Raw genomic sequence first — 16,240 nt, 5'->3', positions numbered from 1 at the left:
CCTCGGCATCCTTTTTTAATGAAGTGCAGCTCCTGTTTTCCCGGCCCGCACTTCCTTTTTTCCCCAGCTTGCAATTGCAGCCAAGCGACAAATGCCGCGCATTCCCGTTTGCGGTGGAGAAGTGGAGAACCCAGGGAACCGGAGGAGTCGGGATTCAGGGATCTGGGACTCCGACTCTGTGGCCTTTTCTGCTTTGTGGCACGTTCACGATTCCTTTTTGCGTTTTGTTTTTCTGCCTTTTGCCGTTAAAGGTATACAAATCTCTCGCTTCGGTGAATTCCAAGTGGAAAATGCGTTAATTGGGCATTAAATGGAAAAATGTTGAGGTGGGGTATATATTTTTTGGTGTTTCTCATGTTTTTGAGTCATTTTTATGTGTTGTGTATGTACAAAATATATATAACTACATATTTCGATTGTTTTCTTCAATATTATATTATCTTGTAGTCATTTTAATTTTAAGAATCAATCTCTTGCATTTATGTCACCAAATGTGAAGTAATAATTCGAAGATTTTATAATTTGCTAAAAAGTAAAATAAAGAACATATTATATAGTTAATTTTTATAGTTCTTATGGGATAGATACCTTCAACATTGTTTATATTGAGTTGACAGTTAATCGTCACCCAAACTCCACTTGCAAGTTGGAAGCTCCGCCTAAAAGTAATTCCCCAAACCAAACAGTTCCGGCTTTCCACCTGGGCCACCTGCAGGTTCAATCAACTAATAAACTAAAAGCCGACAGCGACTGCAAAGTGATTATTGATTTAATTACACATCAAAGCACCAAAGAAGATCACGAAGGGTGGTACGGAGTGAAGGTGGCTGATGGGGTGTGGGTCGGCAATCAATGTGTCTATAGAGAGAGAGCTCCGTCTTCCTGCTCGTGAAGGCGGAAAACCAGGAACCAGGAACAGCCAGGCTGCTGTCGTCACTATGCCAATGTAATAAAATGCTAATGAATTAATTTTCGCAGGAACCTTGCAATAAAGTGACTTCCCCCTGGCATTGGCCTGCCCTTAACTGCTCCTGATATTTAACATTTACGTTGGCCCAAAGACATTCCGGCGAGTGCATTAAATTTAACGAACTCTTATTAACTCGGAGCTCCAAAATGAATTATGCATTTAATATTATTATTAAACATTTTACTAACCCATCAAAGTCGGCTGCAAATATTTGATGTAGTTAAATTTTAATCATCTCCCGGCCCTGTTTACACAAGGGAGCATTTCGAATTGAAAATGTTCCCTAAATAGTTGCATTAAACAAATATTTCGGATGGGAGTCGCTCCCTTTGAGGAGGCGGGGGTGGCGAAGGGTCGAGGGAGTCGGAAGTAGGCAAAAGCAATTTCCTAGTCACAGATTTGATTTTGTTTGCCGAAGCGGTGCGGCATAAAATCGTTTGCCAAATGCCAAAGCGCCCAGATATATCTGCGAGATACATTCGGCTAATGAAATGCACGCTCCGCCGAAGTGGGATGCTGAGGGCAAATAATCAACTCCGGAGCGGGAACAACAATAAGGACCACTGCCTAAGAGCTCGTAAAAAATCTCACCACACGATAAAAATCAAAGGGAAATATCTGCCAACAGAAATCCAATACGTGGTCGAGAGAACTGGACTCGCTTGGGAGTTACCCAGTGTAGTTTTGGGTTTACAAGAAAAACCCGTATTTCTTGGGCAATTTAAAAATGGGGATAGGTGCCCAAACAGATTGGTTTTATGATTGTGGTACCCCATTAGCCAAGGATAAATGTTTAAAAAAATCAAAAAACGTTGTATTTTAGTAAAAAGTCTAAAAAAACGTGTTAAGCATTTTTTGATAGAAAAGTAATTTTCGACTGGTCGCATATCCCCTTTTGACGTCCGGAATTCCCTGTAAGAGAGCTCGCCTCTGCTGACCGCAAAGCCAAACTTTTTGCGTTAGATTTATGCGGCAATATTTTGCTTTGAAATCGCTTCGTGGCCAACACCCACAGCCACCCACCACCCACCACCCACTTGCCAGCTAGCCAGCGAAGCACAAAGACAAACACAAATACAACCTGTAGCATTCATTCGCCTGCCTGAGTTTCGGTTAAACGGGAGTTCTATTTACATTTTGCGCTCGAACGCATTTTATCTTTATCTTTTATGGCAAGCAGAATCGAATCGAGGGGATGAGCATCTAAATTTTAAATTGAAAATTGATTTTTCCCAATGCTCGTCGAGTGTTCGCAATTCTTTGTTGTTTGACTAGAATTTGATTTTCCCAGTTTTCCTTGCTGGTTGGTCAATTTTTTCAGATTGATTCGCCTTTGGCCCGCGGTCGGATGGAAGAGAATTCCCTGGGAGCGTGTTTTCGATAAGGGAAGTCTAATTCGAGGGGTGGAGAATGGACCATTTGCCAACATAAGTGTGCCTCAGTGACTTTCAATTCTATATTCAATTGGGATCCATCATTGTGCCCATACATTCCCGGTTGCTTTTTAAATTGTATATATGGAAAGTGCAAGGGAAATGATATCCGACCAATTGGTCGGCTTTTGCTTTGTCGAGCTCGGTACAGATTGCAGTCGTATCCTAACCATTTTTTAAGTAAACCGACTTGTTAGGTTTATTTATTGTAAGTTTCTTAAATTATAAAAATATGTACAACGATTTTAGAAAGATTTCTTTTTATAAACTATATTCAGGCCGAAGGACTTCAGTTTCCTGTGCCATTTTCTTTCCATTACAATACTAAATTTAATGGAAAGAAAATACTAGTTTAAATTTGGAAAAATAAATAAAATAAATAAACTATATTGACAAATCAACTAGTTCCTGAATATAAATTTTCGAAACTCTTCGGATTGTGTAATTTCTTAGATCTTAAATAGTATAAAAATATCTTTTCAATATACCTTGAAGGAAAGACCCCAGGCTTTTGCGAATTCCTTCAGTCACTTCTTAAGGTAAACAGCTTTCCACCCCTCTTGGATAAGTCTTTAAGTGAGTTTATTGATTTTTTGTGGGTCTTATCTAAATTTGCTGTAACAGTTAGCGGGTAAATTTGAAATATTATTAAGACAAATATACAGGGTCTGAAGGAATGGGACCAGGCCTCATAGAAGGCGGTCATAAGCCTATCAAAACGTTTTTATTAGATCCCTGCACGCGTCTGGGCGACAAGCCCCCCAAAAAAAGTGAGGGAAAACCGAGGGGGTCGCCGACAGTTTCGCGTGTGTTTGCACTTTTCCGCTTGCTTTTCCTTCCTCCATGGGGGATGTTGGTATTGTGTTAAAGAAATTGATAGCGGACGACAAATCATACCTTGTGAGGAGGTCGACAGACTGGGCTGCACTCGGTTTTCGGGGTGGCTTGTGGCTCCACGGCTTATTGGGCCCGTAATGTGGTGGCTGATGTTGTGTTCTCTTCTCTTCTGTTCTGTTGTTGTTGCACAATTTGCCGGCCTGCTAATAAAATTTGATAAGCCAAAGTGGAGCAGCGCCAGACGAGTCAAATAAAATGTTTACCCGCTGCACGCAAATTGGGGATAAATTTTATGTAATGCAGGGGGAGTGACACAGCGCCCCAAACACCCAGACATCCACCCCAGATGCCCGGAGTCAGCCCACAACTCCCAACTCCCGGCAATTGCAAAGTTAATTTGCGCATAAAAATGTTGCCAGGGGAGTCATCTGTCCGGGTCTGACTTTGGCCTCCTTCGAGGATTAGCCATAAAAGTGGTATCGGTCTCCGAAAATTTTTTCCCTGCCCTTTGATTTATGCCAATGTGTTTTGATTTGCGCCATTTCATTCTATTCTATTTGATGATCCCCTGGCCATTACCATTTTGGTTTGATGCATGCGAAATGCATTTTTGATGACAGTTAATGGAGTTTTTACTGTCTCTGGACTTTATGTGGGGGGTATTTCTGGGGGACCTGCTAAATTTCCATTCCCCCCGCTGACTTGGCACATTTTGATGTTGGTTTTTGCTGTTTCGTTTTTTTTTTTTTGCTTTTCGTTTTAGGCTGGGAACAGTGCAAATGATTCGGGGTTGGTTGGTTTTATTGGGAGAAGGGGGCCAGACAGACCAAATTTCGAAACGCTTTTATATGGTCTGGATGCTTTATACGGATTTTTCCATTTATGGGTACATAAAATATATAAATTTGTGAGCTAACAACATTTTCAAGAGCCTGAGACGACAAGACCAAAAAGTTTGGCGCATCTTACTCTAAAGGGCCTTTAATTTTAGGAAAAAAGTAATAAAGTAGTATAAGTAAGTAATACCACAATTTAAATTATCATAACTATGAACATGTACAGGGTCCCCCATTAAAATTGATAATAGGATTTTACTAGACCTTATTTTATGAACCAAAAAATTACTTATTTTACAATTAGGGTGTTCAATTGCGTTGCAAACTTTGTAAAGTGTAAAAGTGTAAATCAATTCCAACAACAATTTCTATACAAAATAGTTTAAAAGGCCTACTTTTGAAAACTTTTTTGTATAGAAATTGTTGTTGGAATTGATTTACACTTTTACACTTTACAAAGTTTGCAACGCAATTGAACACCCTAAATGAGTTTCAAAATATTTGGTATGATACTCTTTTCAAAATCAAATAATGTTTTTTCTAATTAAACATTACAAGGGACAAATTCCACTCACAAATCGAAAATTCCATATGCACATGGGGCAGAGATTGCGACCCATTAGGCGATTCTATTGGCTACTTTTGGGCTTAGTGCAAATGTAAAGTCATGCCAAATATTTGCGCACACAAAGCAACAAAGTCAGGGCCAAAAAGCAAAAAGGACATCGTGTGGGCCAACAAACTCACACACGAATCGACAGCCCCGCCTCCCAACCACCCACCCACTCACGCATCTGCATAGCAAACAAAAAGGAAAGTCTGCAAAGGGATGGGCACAAGGATAAGGATGGGGAGCTGGAAGCGGAAGCGAAGCCAGGACACTTAAATGCTGCTCAAAATTGGATTTGGGGCAGCTTAGAGAAATTCCCGAGCCCCCACTGCCCACCGCCCCTGCTTCAGCCAAATGCTGATAAACATTTTTATAGTTAGGCTCGAGTTTGCTACAAGTCATGGCTCATCCTTTTCGCCTTTCGCTCCGAAAGGACCTCAGCCTTCGCCGCCTTATTTCCCAGCTGCACATTAAAGCCTAGAAATCGAGTGGGAGAGTCCTGCAAGGCTGTGTCCCTGTTTATGCTTATTTAAAAAAGTGGCATCGCTTCGAAGTTTTGATTTGATAAAGCAAAAGAAAAGCAAAGGAACGACAAACGATAAGGAAAAAGCCAGGAAATGTGAGGTTTGTCATACTCTGAATACCCTATCCAAGATATCATTTTTAGTAACGGAATAATAAATACTATAGGTGATAGTACCTCTCATTAATAAGATTTTAATATTAAATAAAAATAATATCTTTAGTTTATTTTATTTCGATCGTGGTTTTTTTCTGAGCTATATTTGTAGAAAATAATATTTTTAAAAACTCCTTTACAAATATTTAGACATTCTAAACCACTTGTGGTATGTATATCTTATGAAATGAAAGGACAACCAGTAAGGGTATTAAAGGGATGAGCGAGTGTGGTGGAGACGTAAGAAGACGCACAGTGGAGTGAGTAGGTGAGCCGGCTGATAAAAAATCGTTTATGCAAGTCACATACGCACGAAGCTTTTAATAATAAAAACAACGAGCTTCTGTAATACGAAAACAAAGTAAGCAACCAAGCGTGCGTGTGAATGTCTTTATAGCAGCGAAAAGGAAGAAGATTTCCTGCACCCAAGGAGTATCCAACTCATAGGCTGCGTCCCAAATAGGAATAACTATTTTTAAATATATTGAGTTTGCACAATTTTTGTAAAATTTGATAAAAACGCTTACAAAAATGTCAACTTTGTTTTATTATTACAAAATCACACAAATACAAGTGCTTGTAAATTTTTTTTTGGAATGATAGTACTTTTAAAAGTAGTACCTGTAAAGTAAATTAATTACACAGGCCAACAGTGTTTTTGGTGCAGCCCTATGGGCATTAAATTGTGTTAATATAGACGGATATAAGCATATCTGCATACTTAGTTTTCGAGTTTAACGGGTGGTATTTGTGCAATCGCGGTTTGAAAAAAGTAGCAACATTTTATATTTTTATTTAAGATATCTTCGAGGGTCTGTGCTCAGTTGTAATAAAACCTATGCCAAAAAATTGCTTAGATGCCCTTCTACATAATTGCATTTAAGGTTCCATCATTATTTGAGTTAATAAAAGCCTATGAGCCATTGAAGTAATTTGTTCACCTCTATTTACAACCAACTTGATGCGGTGAACAGGCTTAAAAAAATACAAGGAAAAATATGTGCCCTAAAATATTTTACATGCATCTAGAGGCGTCTTTTCCCGAATTTTTGAGATAAATCCCACTATTGTACTTCGAAAAATGGAATTTATAGAATTTTTTCCGTAAGAATGGGAAAAGTAACAAGTATTTTAGAGTCACTCTTACGTAACGAGTTTGTCGTGATTTTACACAGTAGGCTTTTTAAAGATAACAGTGGCGTCGCCTTAAAATTGTGGTGGGGATTTTTTTTAAGGCATATTAACCCCTTAAAAATATAATTTGTCTATGTTCGGCGCCTACTGCTAACCAAATTGAAAGGCACATTTTTACGAATGTGTCAGATATTTATGTAAAATGGGATTTAAAAATAGTTGTTACTTTTTAAGTTCTTACGGAAAAAATTCTATAAATTCCATCCTTCGACGTACAATGGTCTTATTTGTCTTAAAAATTCGGTGAAAGACGCCTCTAGATGCCTGTAAAATATTTTAGGGCATATATTTTTCCTTGTATTTTTTTAAGCGTGTTCACCGCATCGAGTTGGTTGGGAATAGAGGTGAACAAATTACTTCAATGGCTCATAGGCTTTGATTGACTCAAATAATAATGGAACCTTAAATGCAATTATGTAGATGGGCATCTAAGCCATTTTTGGCATAGGTTTTAATACAGTTGGGCAAAGACCGTCGAAGATATCTTAAATCAAAACATTAAATGTTGCTATTTTTTTCAAACCGCGATTGCACAAATACCACCCGTTAAACGCGAAAACGAAGTATGCAGATATTCTTATATACGTCTATATTAACATGTTTTAATGCCAATAGGCCTGCACCTTTTAATAAAGTCCATTTTGTTGACCTGTGTTATATAAATGGATTCTGTGTGTCATTAGTAGTTCATATTTTCATAGCTTTCTACACATCCTTGTCTGCTTGGCAAATGAAATGCATAAGATCTTGGGTGCATGAAAGAAGTATCATATAGTTCCTGACTCCATAGACGTAAGCACAATGCTCATCAGTTCGAGCGAATTTGTTATAATTTGGTTCATTTGAACGCCATTTGAAATAGGGAGCTCTTTTGCCACTGGCCACAGTTGTAAATTGGCCGTTTTGTTTGGGATCTGATATGCCCAACCAGTAGTTTTCCTGTTTCAGTTGTTGGGTAATTCCGTTAAACTCTTCGTCATTTTTGAATGCTGCCAAATGGCCACCTAACTCAACACAGAGCTTTACTGCTGTGTACCAATTAACCATTAAATTGTGCTCAATGTAAAAAAGTCTATTGCCTATCCTTTGGTAGTTCAGCAGCATGGTTCTCCGGTCAACTTTGGACAGTGTGTCCTGCAATGCGGTTAGTTGGCTCTTCGTATCGCTCTTTATCTCTTGCACTCGGTCTACCAGGATTGTCTGATTGCCTTCGATCCTTTCCAGCTTTTCTTTGAGGTCCTGCTGGGCCGTGCTGACAGCCTGGGTCAAATTTGTCTGAAGGGCGATCCGTTGTCCTTCCATTTGGATTTGCGTCGCCCTCAGCTGGCACTCTATCCGATCTAGTTTCGCCTGAGTTTCATTTAACTTAATTTCGCAGGTATTTGAATTCTGCTGCTCTTTTCCTATGTGATCTATCACTGGCTGAAGTGCGGAAACGCAGTAGGCACTGCACTGATTTTAGGGTCCGATAATAGACATACATAGCGCCTTGCATCCTGGGCTTCTGCCAATGATCCATGAAATGTTTTATTTTAATGTTTTTATTTTAAGCCCCAGGAAAAAAGTTTAAAATTTGACTTTCACAAAATTTGCTCACTTTTCAAAGGGGTCTTAAGGGTTAAGAACATTTTTGTGTCATTTAAACGGAATTGAAGTCCTCTATTGGTGCTAAAAGTTTATATTAAAAGTTCAAAATGAGACTACATTTAACATTCGAATCTGTCAAAATAATTATGCTGCCTAGTGTATTTAAAGACATTCTATTGTGGTTGATAAACAAATATGATTTCCATTTTATCAAGAAACTTTACAAGTTATGTAGTGCTATTATTATCTGAAGAGCTTTGTCCAACAACATTCATAATTTGCTTTATGACATTAAACACGGGCGTTTGGATTTTGGGTGCTTGTATTCATAAACAAATTTTTAAACACTTATTGTCTAATTTAATTGTAAATTCGCTTTTATTGGCAGTTTCAGTTCAACAAAATAATGTACCTATGTATAGAAAATTGGAAAAATAATTGTATAAGGTGAAACATGGCCAGTTTTCAGAAATATAAATATTTGTATACATAAATAAGAGCTTCTTCGCCTTTTGGTAACCCAGTAAGACGGACACGCTTATAATATAAATAAATCGTTGGCGTAACTTGACTTAGAGCTAAAAATAAGTGCCGCTGAATCAGTCAATCAAAGCTTAATGCTGAAAATACCGATGCACCGGTGCACTGATACACTGCAGACGGGGCTGCAAAGGACTACATCCGCGTAGATCTGGTGCTCGCGACTGTAGGTGAGGTTCTTGATGTTGGTGAATTTCGGCAGGGTGACTCGCTGGAAAATATCCTCCTTGCTCAGGGCGAAGCAGAGCTTGCCGCACAGGCACTTGGGTGCCTCGCAGACCAGTTCGATGAGAATGGAGGGCACGGAGGCCGCCGGCAATGGAAGCTTATAGTTGTCCACGGCGCGGGCGGCCTGGAGCCACAGGGGATGCGGGGAGTTGGCGGTCGCCTTTTGCCGCGACAACTGCTGATCGGCCTCTGCATTGAAGGACTTGAAGCAATTACCCCACACGTCCAACAGGTCGATGTGTAGATCCTCGATGGCAGCGGGCAGGGACTCGAGTTTGTTGCTGCACACGTGCAGTTTTCGCAGAGCCTGCAGCCGCCGGATGGCGAAGGGCAGACGAGTCAGCAGGTTGTGATTGAGGTTCAGCGAGACCAGGCGCTCGAACTTTACCAGCGGCGGTGGGAAGTGGGTCAGTCCGTTGCTCGAGAGATCCAGCTCGCCGAGGGTCTGACTGAGCCTGCTGCCCCGCAGCCAGCACCAGTCGTTCAGTTCACCCAGGCAGTTGCTGCCCAGGTGCAGCGTGGTCAGGGCCAGGCGACCCAGCTCAGGGGGAATCTAAGAGAAAAGATAAATGATTTAAGGCTCGTACATCGCTGGCCAATCTACCTTGGTCAGCTTGTTGCCGCTGACATCCAGCTTCGTTAGGTTGCGCAGGGAGCAGATTTCGAAGCTGAGCTTCACCAGCTGGCTGTTGTTAATGGTCAGCGACTTGAGGGTGCGCGGGAATCCCTTGATGGGGTACTCGCTCCGCTTGCTGACCACCATGCGCACCTGGGGCTGCGCCTTCTGCGGAATGGCCGTGGCGGCGGCGATGTTCAGTCTCAAATTGATGGCCTCCTTGCCGTCCATGCCCAGTTTGAGGGTCTGCAGGAAGCCCTTCAGCTGGATGGGGTCGCACTTGATCAGCAGGTTGTCCGGCGGCTGTAGGAAGCCAATGGTGGCCTTGCCGTCGAGCACAAACTTGGTGTGCACGGCGTGGATGTTGTCCTTCACCTTGTAGCGGTTGCCCGTCTTGTTTTGCCCGCTGAAGAGGACCATTTCCAGCTCCTTCTTGGTGTTCCCGTTCGCGTCCCTGGCGCTCTGCTTGTAGCCAATGGCCAGCGTGGACTTCACCGGTCGCGGCGTCCGGTTGGCCTGGGTGGTGCGGTTCACCACCTGGACCTCGCAAAGGATCTTCATGGCTGTGCCGGTGATTTCAGACAACACGAAAAAAAACCCGCTAAATAAAACAAAACATTTGCAGTGACGTCGAGCGTTGCCACCTAGTGGTTAAGTCAGCTGATGGATTGGCGCTGCCATCCGATAGTTAGGGGTGGAATCTATGCCGATAGCTTAGTCAAACTTTTCTTTCGATCTGGTTCCAAACTGCAGCATAAAAAGCTTTTACTAAAAACCAAACAGGACAAGTTACAAAACCAAAACAAGCAACTGCAATTGTTGGAAAAGTTAGCAGCTATTAAATCACCGAAAAATGTTATTTCGCAAGGCCCGCCGACACTTTCTGCCGTTCTATATGTTCAATGGATTCTTGTGACAGCGCAACGAACGTTATCAGCGTTTGCGTTACAACAGTTCCAATATTGGTCACTCGAGGCCCGAGCTTACAGTAAGTAACATGTGCAACATATGGAGCAATACAGCAACTGCGTCATATATATTTATTGTAATCTTTTGCAGCACAACAGCTTATTGGACAACCATGTGAACAGCAATGTGATAATAAACATTGACAACTGCGCGCTGTACAGCACCAATGTGAGAAAAGACTTCAAATTTGTGATCATTAAATAACGGTCTTCCTTTTCCGGCGATCTGGCAACGCGCAGCGCCCGGCCGATCGGAAGTCGATAGCCTACGGATCGCACGATCGACAGCGAAGACGACGCCAGCGGTTTTTAGTCATATTTCGGTTTTTCTGCGCAACGGTCGCTTTCGGCTTGGCAATCGCCTGCGTCATCTACACGCTCCACACAATGGGCTGGATTTTTGCTGTGCTCGTCGCACTGGTCGCCCTGCTGCTGACGAAACCCGGATGGCGCTGGTTCTACATAGCGGGCGCCACCGCTAGTCGCGATCTGACGTGAGTGGGGGTCCCCTTAGCGAGGGCACACTGTACCCAAAACAATCGGTGATGGGTTTACAATACCGCCCCCTTGCGGTGTGCATTTCAATACAATATATCTGGGCTTTTCTTTTGTGAATCCATTTAGAATATCAGAAAGCTGAAAATCAGCCGAGTACGAGTACAAGTACTTTGTACCCCGCACCTCGCCCCTCGTTTTCAAAACCGCAGAAAAACTCGTTTTCCATCAATTTAGGTTGCCATCTGCAGCAGCCATTTCCAGTTGCTTGTGGGAAAACTGTAAAGAGAAAACTTCACTTCGTGGGGAAATAGCCTGAGCTATGACGAATAGTCTACGGAAATATTAGTTTGCATTACTCGATTACGAGGTTTATTGACTTCTTCAGGTTCAAGGTCGCCCAGCCCAAAAAAAACCAAAACAAACTCACTTTTATTATTATTTACCATTGACTTCGTACGATCGTCGCCCAGCGAAACCCTCCGCGCATACTAATCGATCTGATCGAGTGCGTCAGGCGGAAGACTACTGGCACACTAACCGATCTGTTCTTGAAAACGTACGCCAAAAAGCCAAAGCTTGGCCAATTAAAATGGCGGAAGTGTCTCCTCAGTCTTTAAATTCCGAGTCGTCTAGGGTTGCCAGGGCTGTTGTTGCGGTTTTCTATAAGAAAGATAGATCCGTTTCCCAAAAACAAAAAAATATTACAAAAAAAATTTTGAAAGTAACAGCTATAATTTGTTTTTAGCCCTTTTTTGATTTATTTTGTTTTTTGTTAGACTAGGGTTAAAAAACTACGGTTTGAATACATATACTTTTAAACAATTTTTTAATAATCAATATAAGTAAAATAGCGGAAGTGTAAGACTTTCCGTTTCCTACAATGGAAAAATAATTTCGTTTAAGAGATATTAAGATTGCATACTACTAAAAAATCGTTTATTTTTAACACCTACTCCTTAAAGCGCATTCATATAATGACTTATGCTTCACGTATTTTAATCAATTCTCTGAAATATTTATCTACACTTAAACTTGCTTGAAAACTAAAATTCAAGTATAAACTTCAAAATTTAATTTGCTAAGCATTTTGTGCTTTAATGAGCCTCACACAGCAGATCAAGTTCCATGCCAAGGCCAACACTGGTTTCGACTTTACGTACCTCGTATATATGTACTCATTCGTATATCTGCGCTCACAACAGATTCTTAAGATCAACTTTAAGTCTGGCCGGTCAACCTTGGGCTCGTATCGAAATTTTGCCTCGTCCGGCAGCTGACTTATCTCCGAGCCAACATGTGCAGCACTTCCAAAAATACCAAACAAACCACTCGATGGGGGTCATAAGGCCTGATTAAACCCCTATAAATACACGGCTAACGAGCGTTTGGCGTTAAGCTAGCTAACTGCTTAGCCGGCAATCTTATCGACACTTCACTGCCCTGCCGGCGGTGCAAAGTACGCACGGGTGCAAAGCGCCAAAGCGAATTCAAATTGAGATCGTCGATGTGGTCGAGTGAGTCCCAAGTCGAGTGCAAGTTTTTTCCCCTTTCTAATATACAGCCCATCGAACTATTGCGGCTTATGTTTGCCACGGAAAAACGAACGATTTGGATTGCTTATACAGCACACACATTTACTTAACGTATCAAATCTCTCTAGATCTCGAGTGCTTTGAAATGGCTTTCAGACCGGAACACTCTTCTAAATTTTGCTGTAGAAAGGGTTGCAAATTTGAGTTGCAAATTATCAAATAATTACAGAGTGATTGTCAGAACAGACAGTTGAACAAATTACAAAGAAGTATTTACGTATGATTGTTTGAACTAGAAACTCAATGATAAATGCTATCTGGCTTGGGCCACTATGTTTCTTCACTTCGTACATGGCTTCTTCAATATTGATAGCTAGTTCAAACAGTAGTAATTGTTCAAGTAAAAACGTTTCAAGTAAATCCATTAATCCTCTTCAGAGATAAGATATTACAGTGGCTCGCTCGACCATTTATGTGGTAAATAGATTTTTAAGTTATGTATAACTCTCCGATTAGGGTACATTTTTATTTCATTTTCTTAGGTAAGCTTTATTCCAAAACATCGGAGAGCCCTTGCAAAATAAATAAACTTTTGTGCACCATCGACCTTCCCGTGAACTTTGCATTACTCAGCTCGTTTTTAGCAACGTCATAAATTTGTGGCTCGCATGGTCGGACTAGGTTACCACGTTCGGATTCGATTGCAGCCACTTCAGGCGGGTTTATCTCTGGGTTTATCGCATCACGGCTGTTGCGCTTGTCGAGCTTCGATTTCTGTGGCTATTTTTACTGGCCTGGCCCCAACCACTAACCATAAAACACACGCGATCGATGAGGGAAGATACTGGCGGTTCGGCTACTACCCTCGACTTATGGCTAATCAAACACTTTCCCTTCAACGCAGAATTACATATCAGTATCCGTTGGATTTGCTATCTTTATGTGGGTTTTCCGACACAAATAATTGAATCAGGGACCAAACACCGTTTTTTCTATTAATCTTTTTAAATATAAAACGGAAAATTGTCTAAGAAATGGTTGATGTAGTCAATTTTAATGTCATTAATAATGACTCATTATATTTCCTGGGGTTTTACTAAAAAAGAAAGTAATTTAAGTCTTTTAATGAATCTTTTAATAATCATAACTTTAAAAGTCTTTACTATAAGTTTTTTTTTAAATAAATTAAATAAAAATCAAATATAGTACGGTAAAATGTATTTTGAGTTATCTAGTAGTTTATTTATCTTTACTGCTTATCTGCTGCATGTTGATGACTATACTTAATTTTAGTTTACATGTTAATTTAATTTGTTATGTCGTAAAAAATGCCCTGTATTTTTTAAAAATATCAAAAGCACGAAAAGATGTTACGGAACTTTACCGATTAATTTTCCATTTTGATTCGTTATTTGTTCAGAGCTCTGTGGGCTTATATCAAGCTCCTGAGGTACACGAAACGCCATGAGCGCCTCAACTGCACTGTTGCGGAAGTCTTCGAGCGGAATGTCCGAATTCATCCGGAAAAGGTGGCCGTGGTCAGCGAGACGCAGCGCTGGACCTTCCGCCAGGTGAACGAGCACTCCAACAAGGTGGCCAACGTGCTGCAGGCCCAAGGCTACAAGAAGGGCGATGTGGTGGCCCTGCTGCTGGAGAACCGCGCCGAGTACGTGGCCACCTGGCTGGGTCTCTCCAAGATCGGCGTGATCACTCCGCTGATCAACACGAACCTGCGCGGTCCTTCCCTGCTGCACAGCATCACGGTGGCCCACTGCACGGCCCTCATCTACGGCGAGGACTTCCTGGAAGCTGTTTCCGAGGTGGCCAAGGACCTGCCCGAAGGCCTCACCCTCTTCCAGTTCAACAATGAGAACAACAACAGCCAGACCGAGAAGAACATCCCGCAGGCCAAGAACCTGAACGCTCTGCTCACCACCGCCAGCAGTGAGAAGCCCAACAAGACGCAGGTGAACCACCACGACAAGCTGGTCTACATCTACACCTCTGGCACTACGGGATTGCCCAAGGCGGCCGTCATCTCCCACTCCCGGTGAGTATTATCTTGTCTTACCTTTTCCATTATTTTCTTTGGATTATCATGATCAATAACATTTCCATCAGGTATCTGTTTATCGCTGCTGGCATCCACTACACCATGGGCTTCCGGGAGGACGACATCTTCTACACCCCCCTGCCTTTGTACCACACCGCTGGGGGCATCATGTGCATGGGTCAGTCGGTGCTCTTCGGCTCGACGGTCTCCATTCGCAAGAAGTTCTCGGCATCCAACTACTTTGCCGACTGCGCCAAGTACAATGCAACAGTAAGTGGGATTTATTGCCCAGCTAATTCGCCCTCTAATTCGCCCATTGTGATCTGCAGATCGGTCAGTATATCGGTGAAATGGCCCGCTACATTCTGGCTACGAAGCCATCGGAATACGACCAGAAGCACCGGGTGCGCCTGGTCTTTGGCAACGGACTGCGTCCGCAGATTTGGCCGCAGTTCGTGGAGCGCTTCAACATCGCCAAGGTGGGCGAGTTCTACGGCGCCACGGAGGGCAACGCGAACATCATGAACCACGACAACACGGTGGGCGCCATCGGCTTCGTGTCGCGCATCCTGCCCAAGATCTACCCGATCTCGATCATTCGCGCCGATCCGGACTCTGGAGAGCCCATCCGGGACCAGAATGGCCTGTGCCAGCTGTGCGCTCCGAACGAGCCGGGCGTGTTCATCGGCAAGATTGTCAAGGGAAATCCCTCGCGCGAATTCCTCGGCTACGTTGACGAAAAGGCCTCGGCCAAGAAGATCGTGAAGGATGTGTTCAAGCACGGCGACATGGCCTTCCTCTCCGGCGACCTGCTGGTGGCCGACGAGAAGGGCTATCTGTACTTCAAGGACCGAACCGGCGACACCTTCCGCTGGAAGGGCGAGAACGTGTCCACCAGCGAGGTGGAGGCGCAGGTCAGCAATGTGGCCGGCTACAAGGACACCGTGGTCTACGGCGTGACCATTCCGCACACCGAGGGCAGGGCCGGCATGGCCGCCATCTATGATCCCGACCGGGAGCTGGACCTCGACGTCTTCGCCGGTGGCTTGGCCAAGGTGCTGCCCGCCTACGCGCGTCCCCAGATCATCCGACTGCTCACCAAGGTGGACCTCACCGGCACCTTCAAGCTGCGCAAGGTGGACCTGCAGAAGGAGGGCTATGATCCGGCCGCGATCAAGGACTCGCTGTACTACCAGACCTCCAAGGGGCGGTACGAACTGCTCACGCCCCAGGTGTACGACCAGGTGCAGCGCAACGAGATCCGCTTCTAGGCGCCGCAACGTTTGAGCCTTGCCCTTTGCCCAATATGCTGTTAATTAGTTTGTAAGACAACCGAGAGTCGATTTAGAATAGGAGAGGAGATAACCGGGAAATTAGGCACCAGATCATACAGCTTGGGAGATTCCTCCGAAGCGCTTTTCCATTTCAACATTGCACTTTTATATATCGTAAACGTAGTCGTATCTGCATTTGTGTAGATGATAGCCTCCTATACGCATTTTAATCGTTTTTAGCCTGCTAAAGAACCTTGCTAAGTGCAATTCCAGCTATTGTTTAGTCAGTTTTAGTGGCATACACACTTCCATTCTCGCTGCGATTGCCTGTACATATGAGAAGCTCTGATGTTTTTGTATCAAATAAAGTTTGTTTCTTCGCCAA

At 42.9% G+C, this 16,240-nt stretch overlaps 2 protein-coding genes and 1 pseudogene across 2 annotated transcripts; 1 reads left to right on the top strand and 2 right to left on the bottom strand.

Moving 5' to 3' along the window:
* Positions 1–7,264: 7,264 nt before the first annotated feature.
* LOC108055965 (accessory gland protein Acp29AB-like) lies at positions 7,265–8,079 on the bottom strand (annotated as a pseudogene).
* A 381-nt stretch (positions 8,080–8,460) lies between these two features.
* On the bottom strand, positions 8,461–10,185 carry Lrr47 (Leucine-rich repeat 47). Its single transcript, XM_017139548.3, has 2 exons — positions 9,519–10,185; positions 8,461–9,467 (listed from the first exon to the last, which is right to left on the bottom strand). Exons 1-2 carry the CDS (start codon positions 10,089–10,091, stop codon positions 8,754–8,756), a joined length of 1,287 nt encoding a protein of 428 aa, XP_016995037.2. The 5' UTR covers positions 10,092–10,185; the 3' UTR covers positions 8,461–8,753.
* Positions 10,186–10,796: 611 nt separating this feature from the next.
* On the top strand, positions 10,797–16,240 carry Fatp1 (Fatty acid transport protein 1). Its single transcript, XM_017139575.3, has 4 exons — positions 10,797–10,992; positions 13,949–14,578; positions 14,650–14,851; positions 14,911–16,240. Exons 1-4 carry the CDS (start codon positions 10,886–10,888, stop codon positions 15,850–15,852), a joined length of 1,881 nt encoding a protein of 626 aa, XP_016995064.2. The 5' UTR covers positions 10,797–10,885; the 3' UTR covers positions 15,853–16,240.

This window comes from Drosophila takahashii, chromosome 2L (assembly GCF_030179915.1).
Source record: "Drosophila takahashii strain IR98-3 E-12201 chromosome 2L, DtakHiC1v2, whole genome shotgun sequence".
NCBI lineage: Eukaryota > Metazoa > Arthropoda > Insecta > Diptera > Drosophilidae > Drosophila > Drosophila takahashii.
Note: the sequence above shows the minus strand (reverse complement) of the source record. Positions and strands in the feature narration are given on the sequence as shown.

What these genes read in the sequence shown, in the direction of transcription:
- Fatp1 (XM_017139575.3), top strand. Translation starts at nt 10,886, where the DNA reads ATGGGCTGGATTTTTGCTGTGCTCGTCGCACTGGTCGCCCTGCTGCTG. An exon ending in ACCGCTAGTCGCGATCTGAC is followed by an intron (nt 10,993 to 13,948) that starts GTGAGTGGGGGT and finishes TTATTTGTTCAG; the next exon opens with AGCTCTGTGGGCTTATATCA. An exon ending in GCCGTCATCTCCCACTCCCG is followed by an intron (nt 14,579 to 14,649) that starts GTGAGTATTATC and finishes CATTTCCATCAG; the next exon opens with GTATCTGTTTATCGCTGCTG.
- Lrr47 (XM_017139548.3), bottom strand. Translation starts at nt 10,091, where the DNA reads ATGAAGATCCTTTGCGAGGTCCAGGTGGTGAACCGCACCACCCAGGCC. An exon ending in GCGGCAACAAGCTGACCAAG is followed by an intron (nt 9,468 to 9,518) that starts GTAGATTGGCCA and finishes CTTTTCTCTTAG; the next exon opens with ATTCCCCCTGAGCTGGGTCG.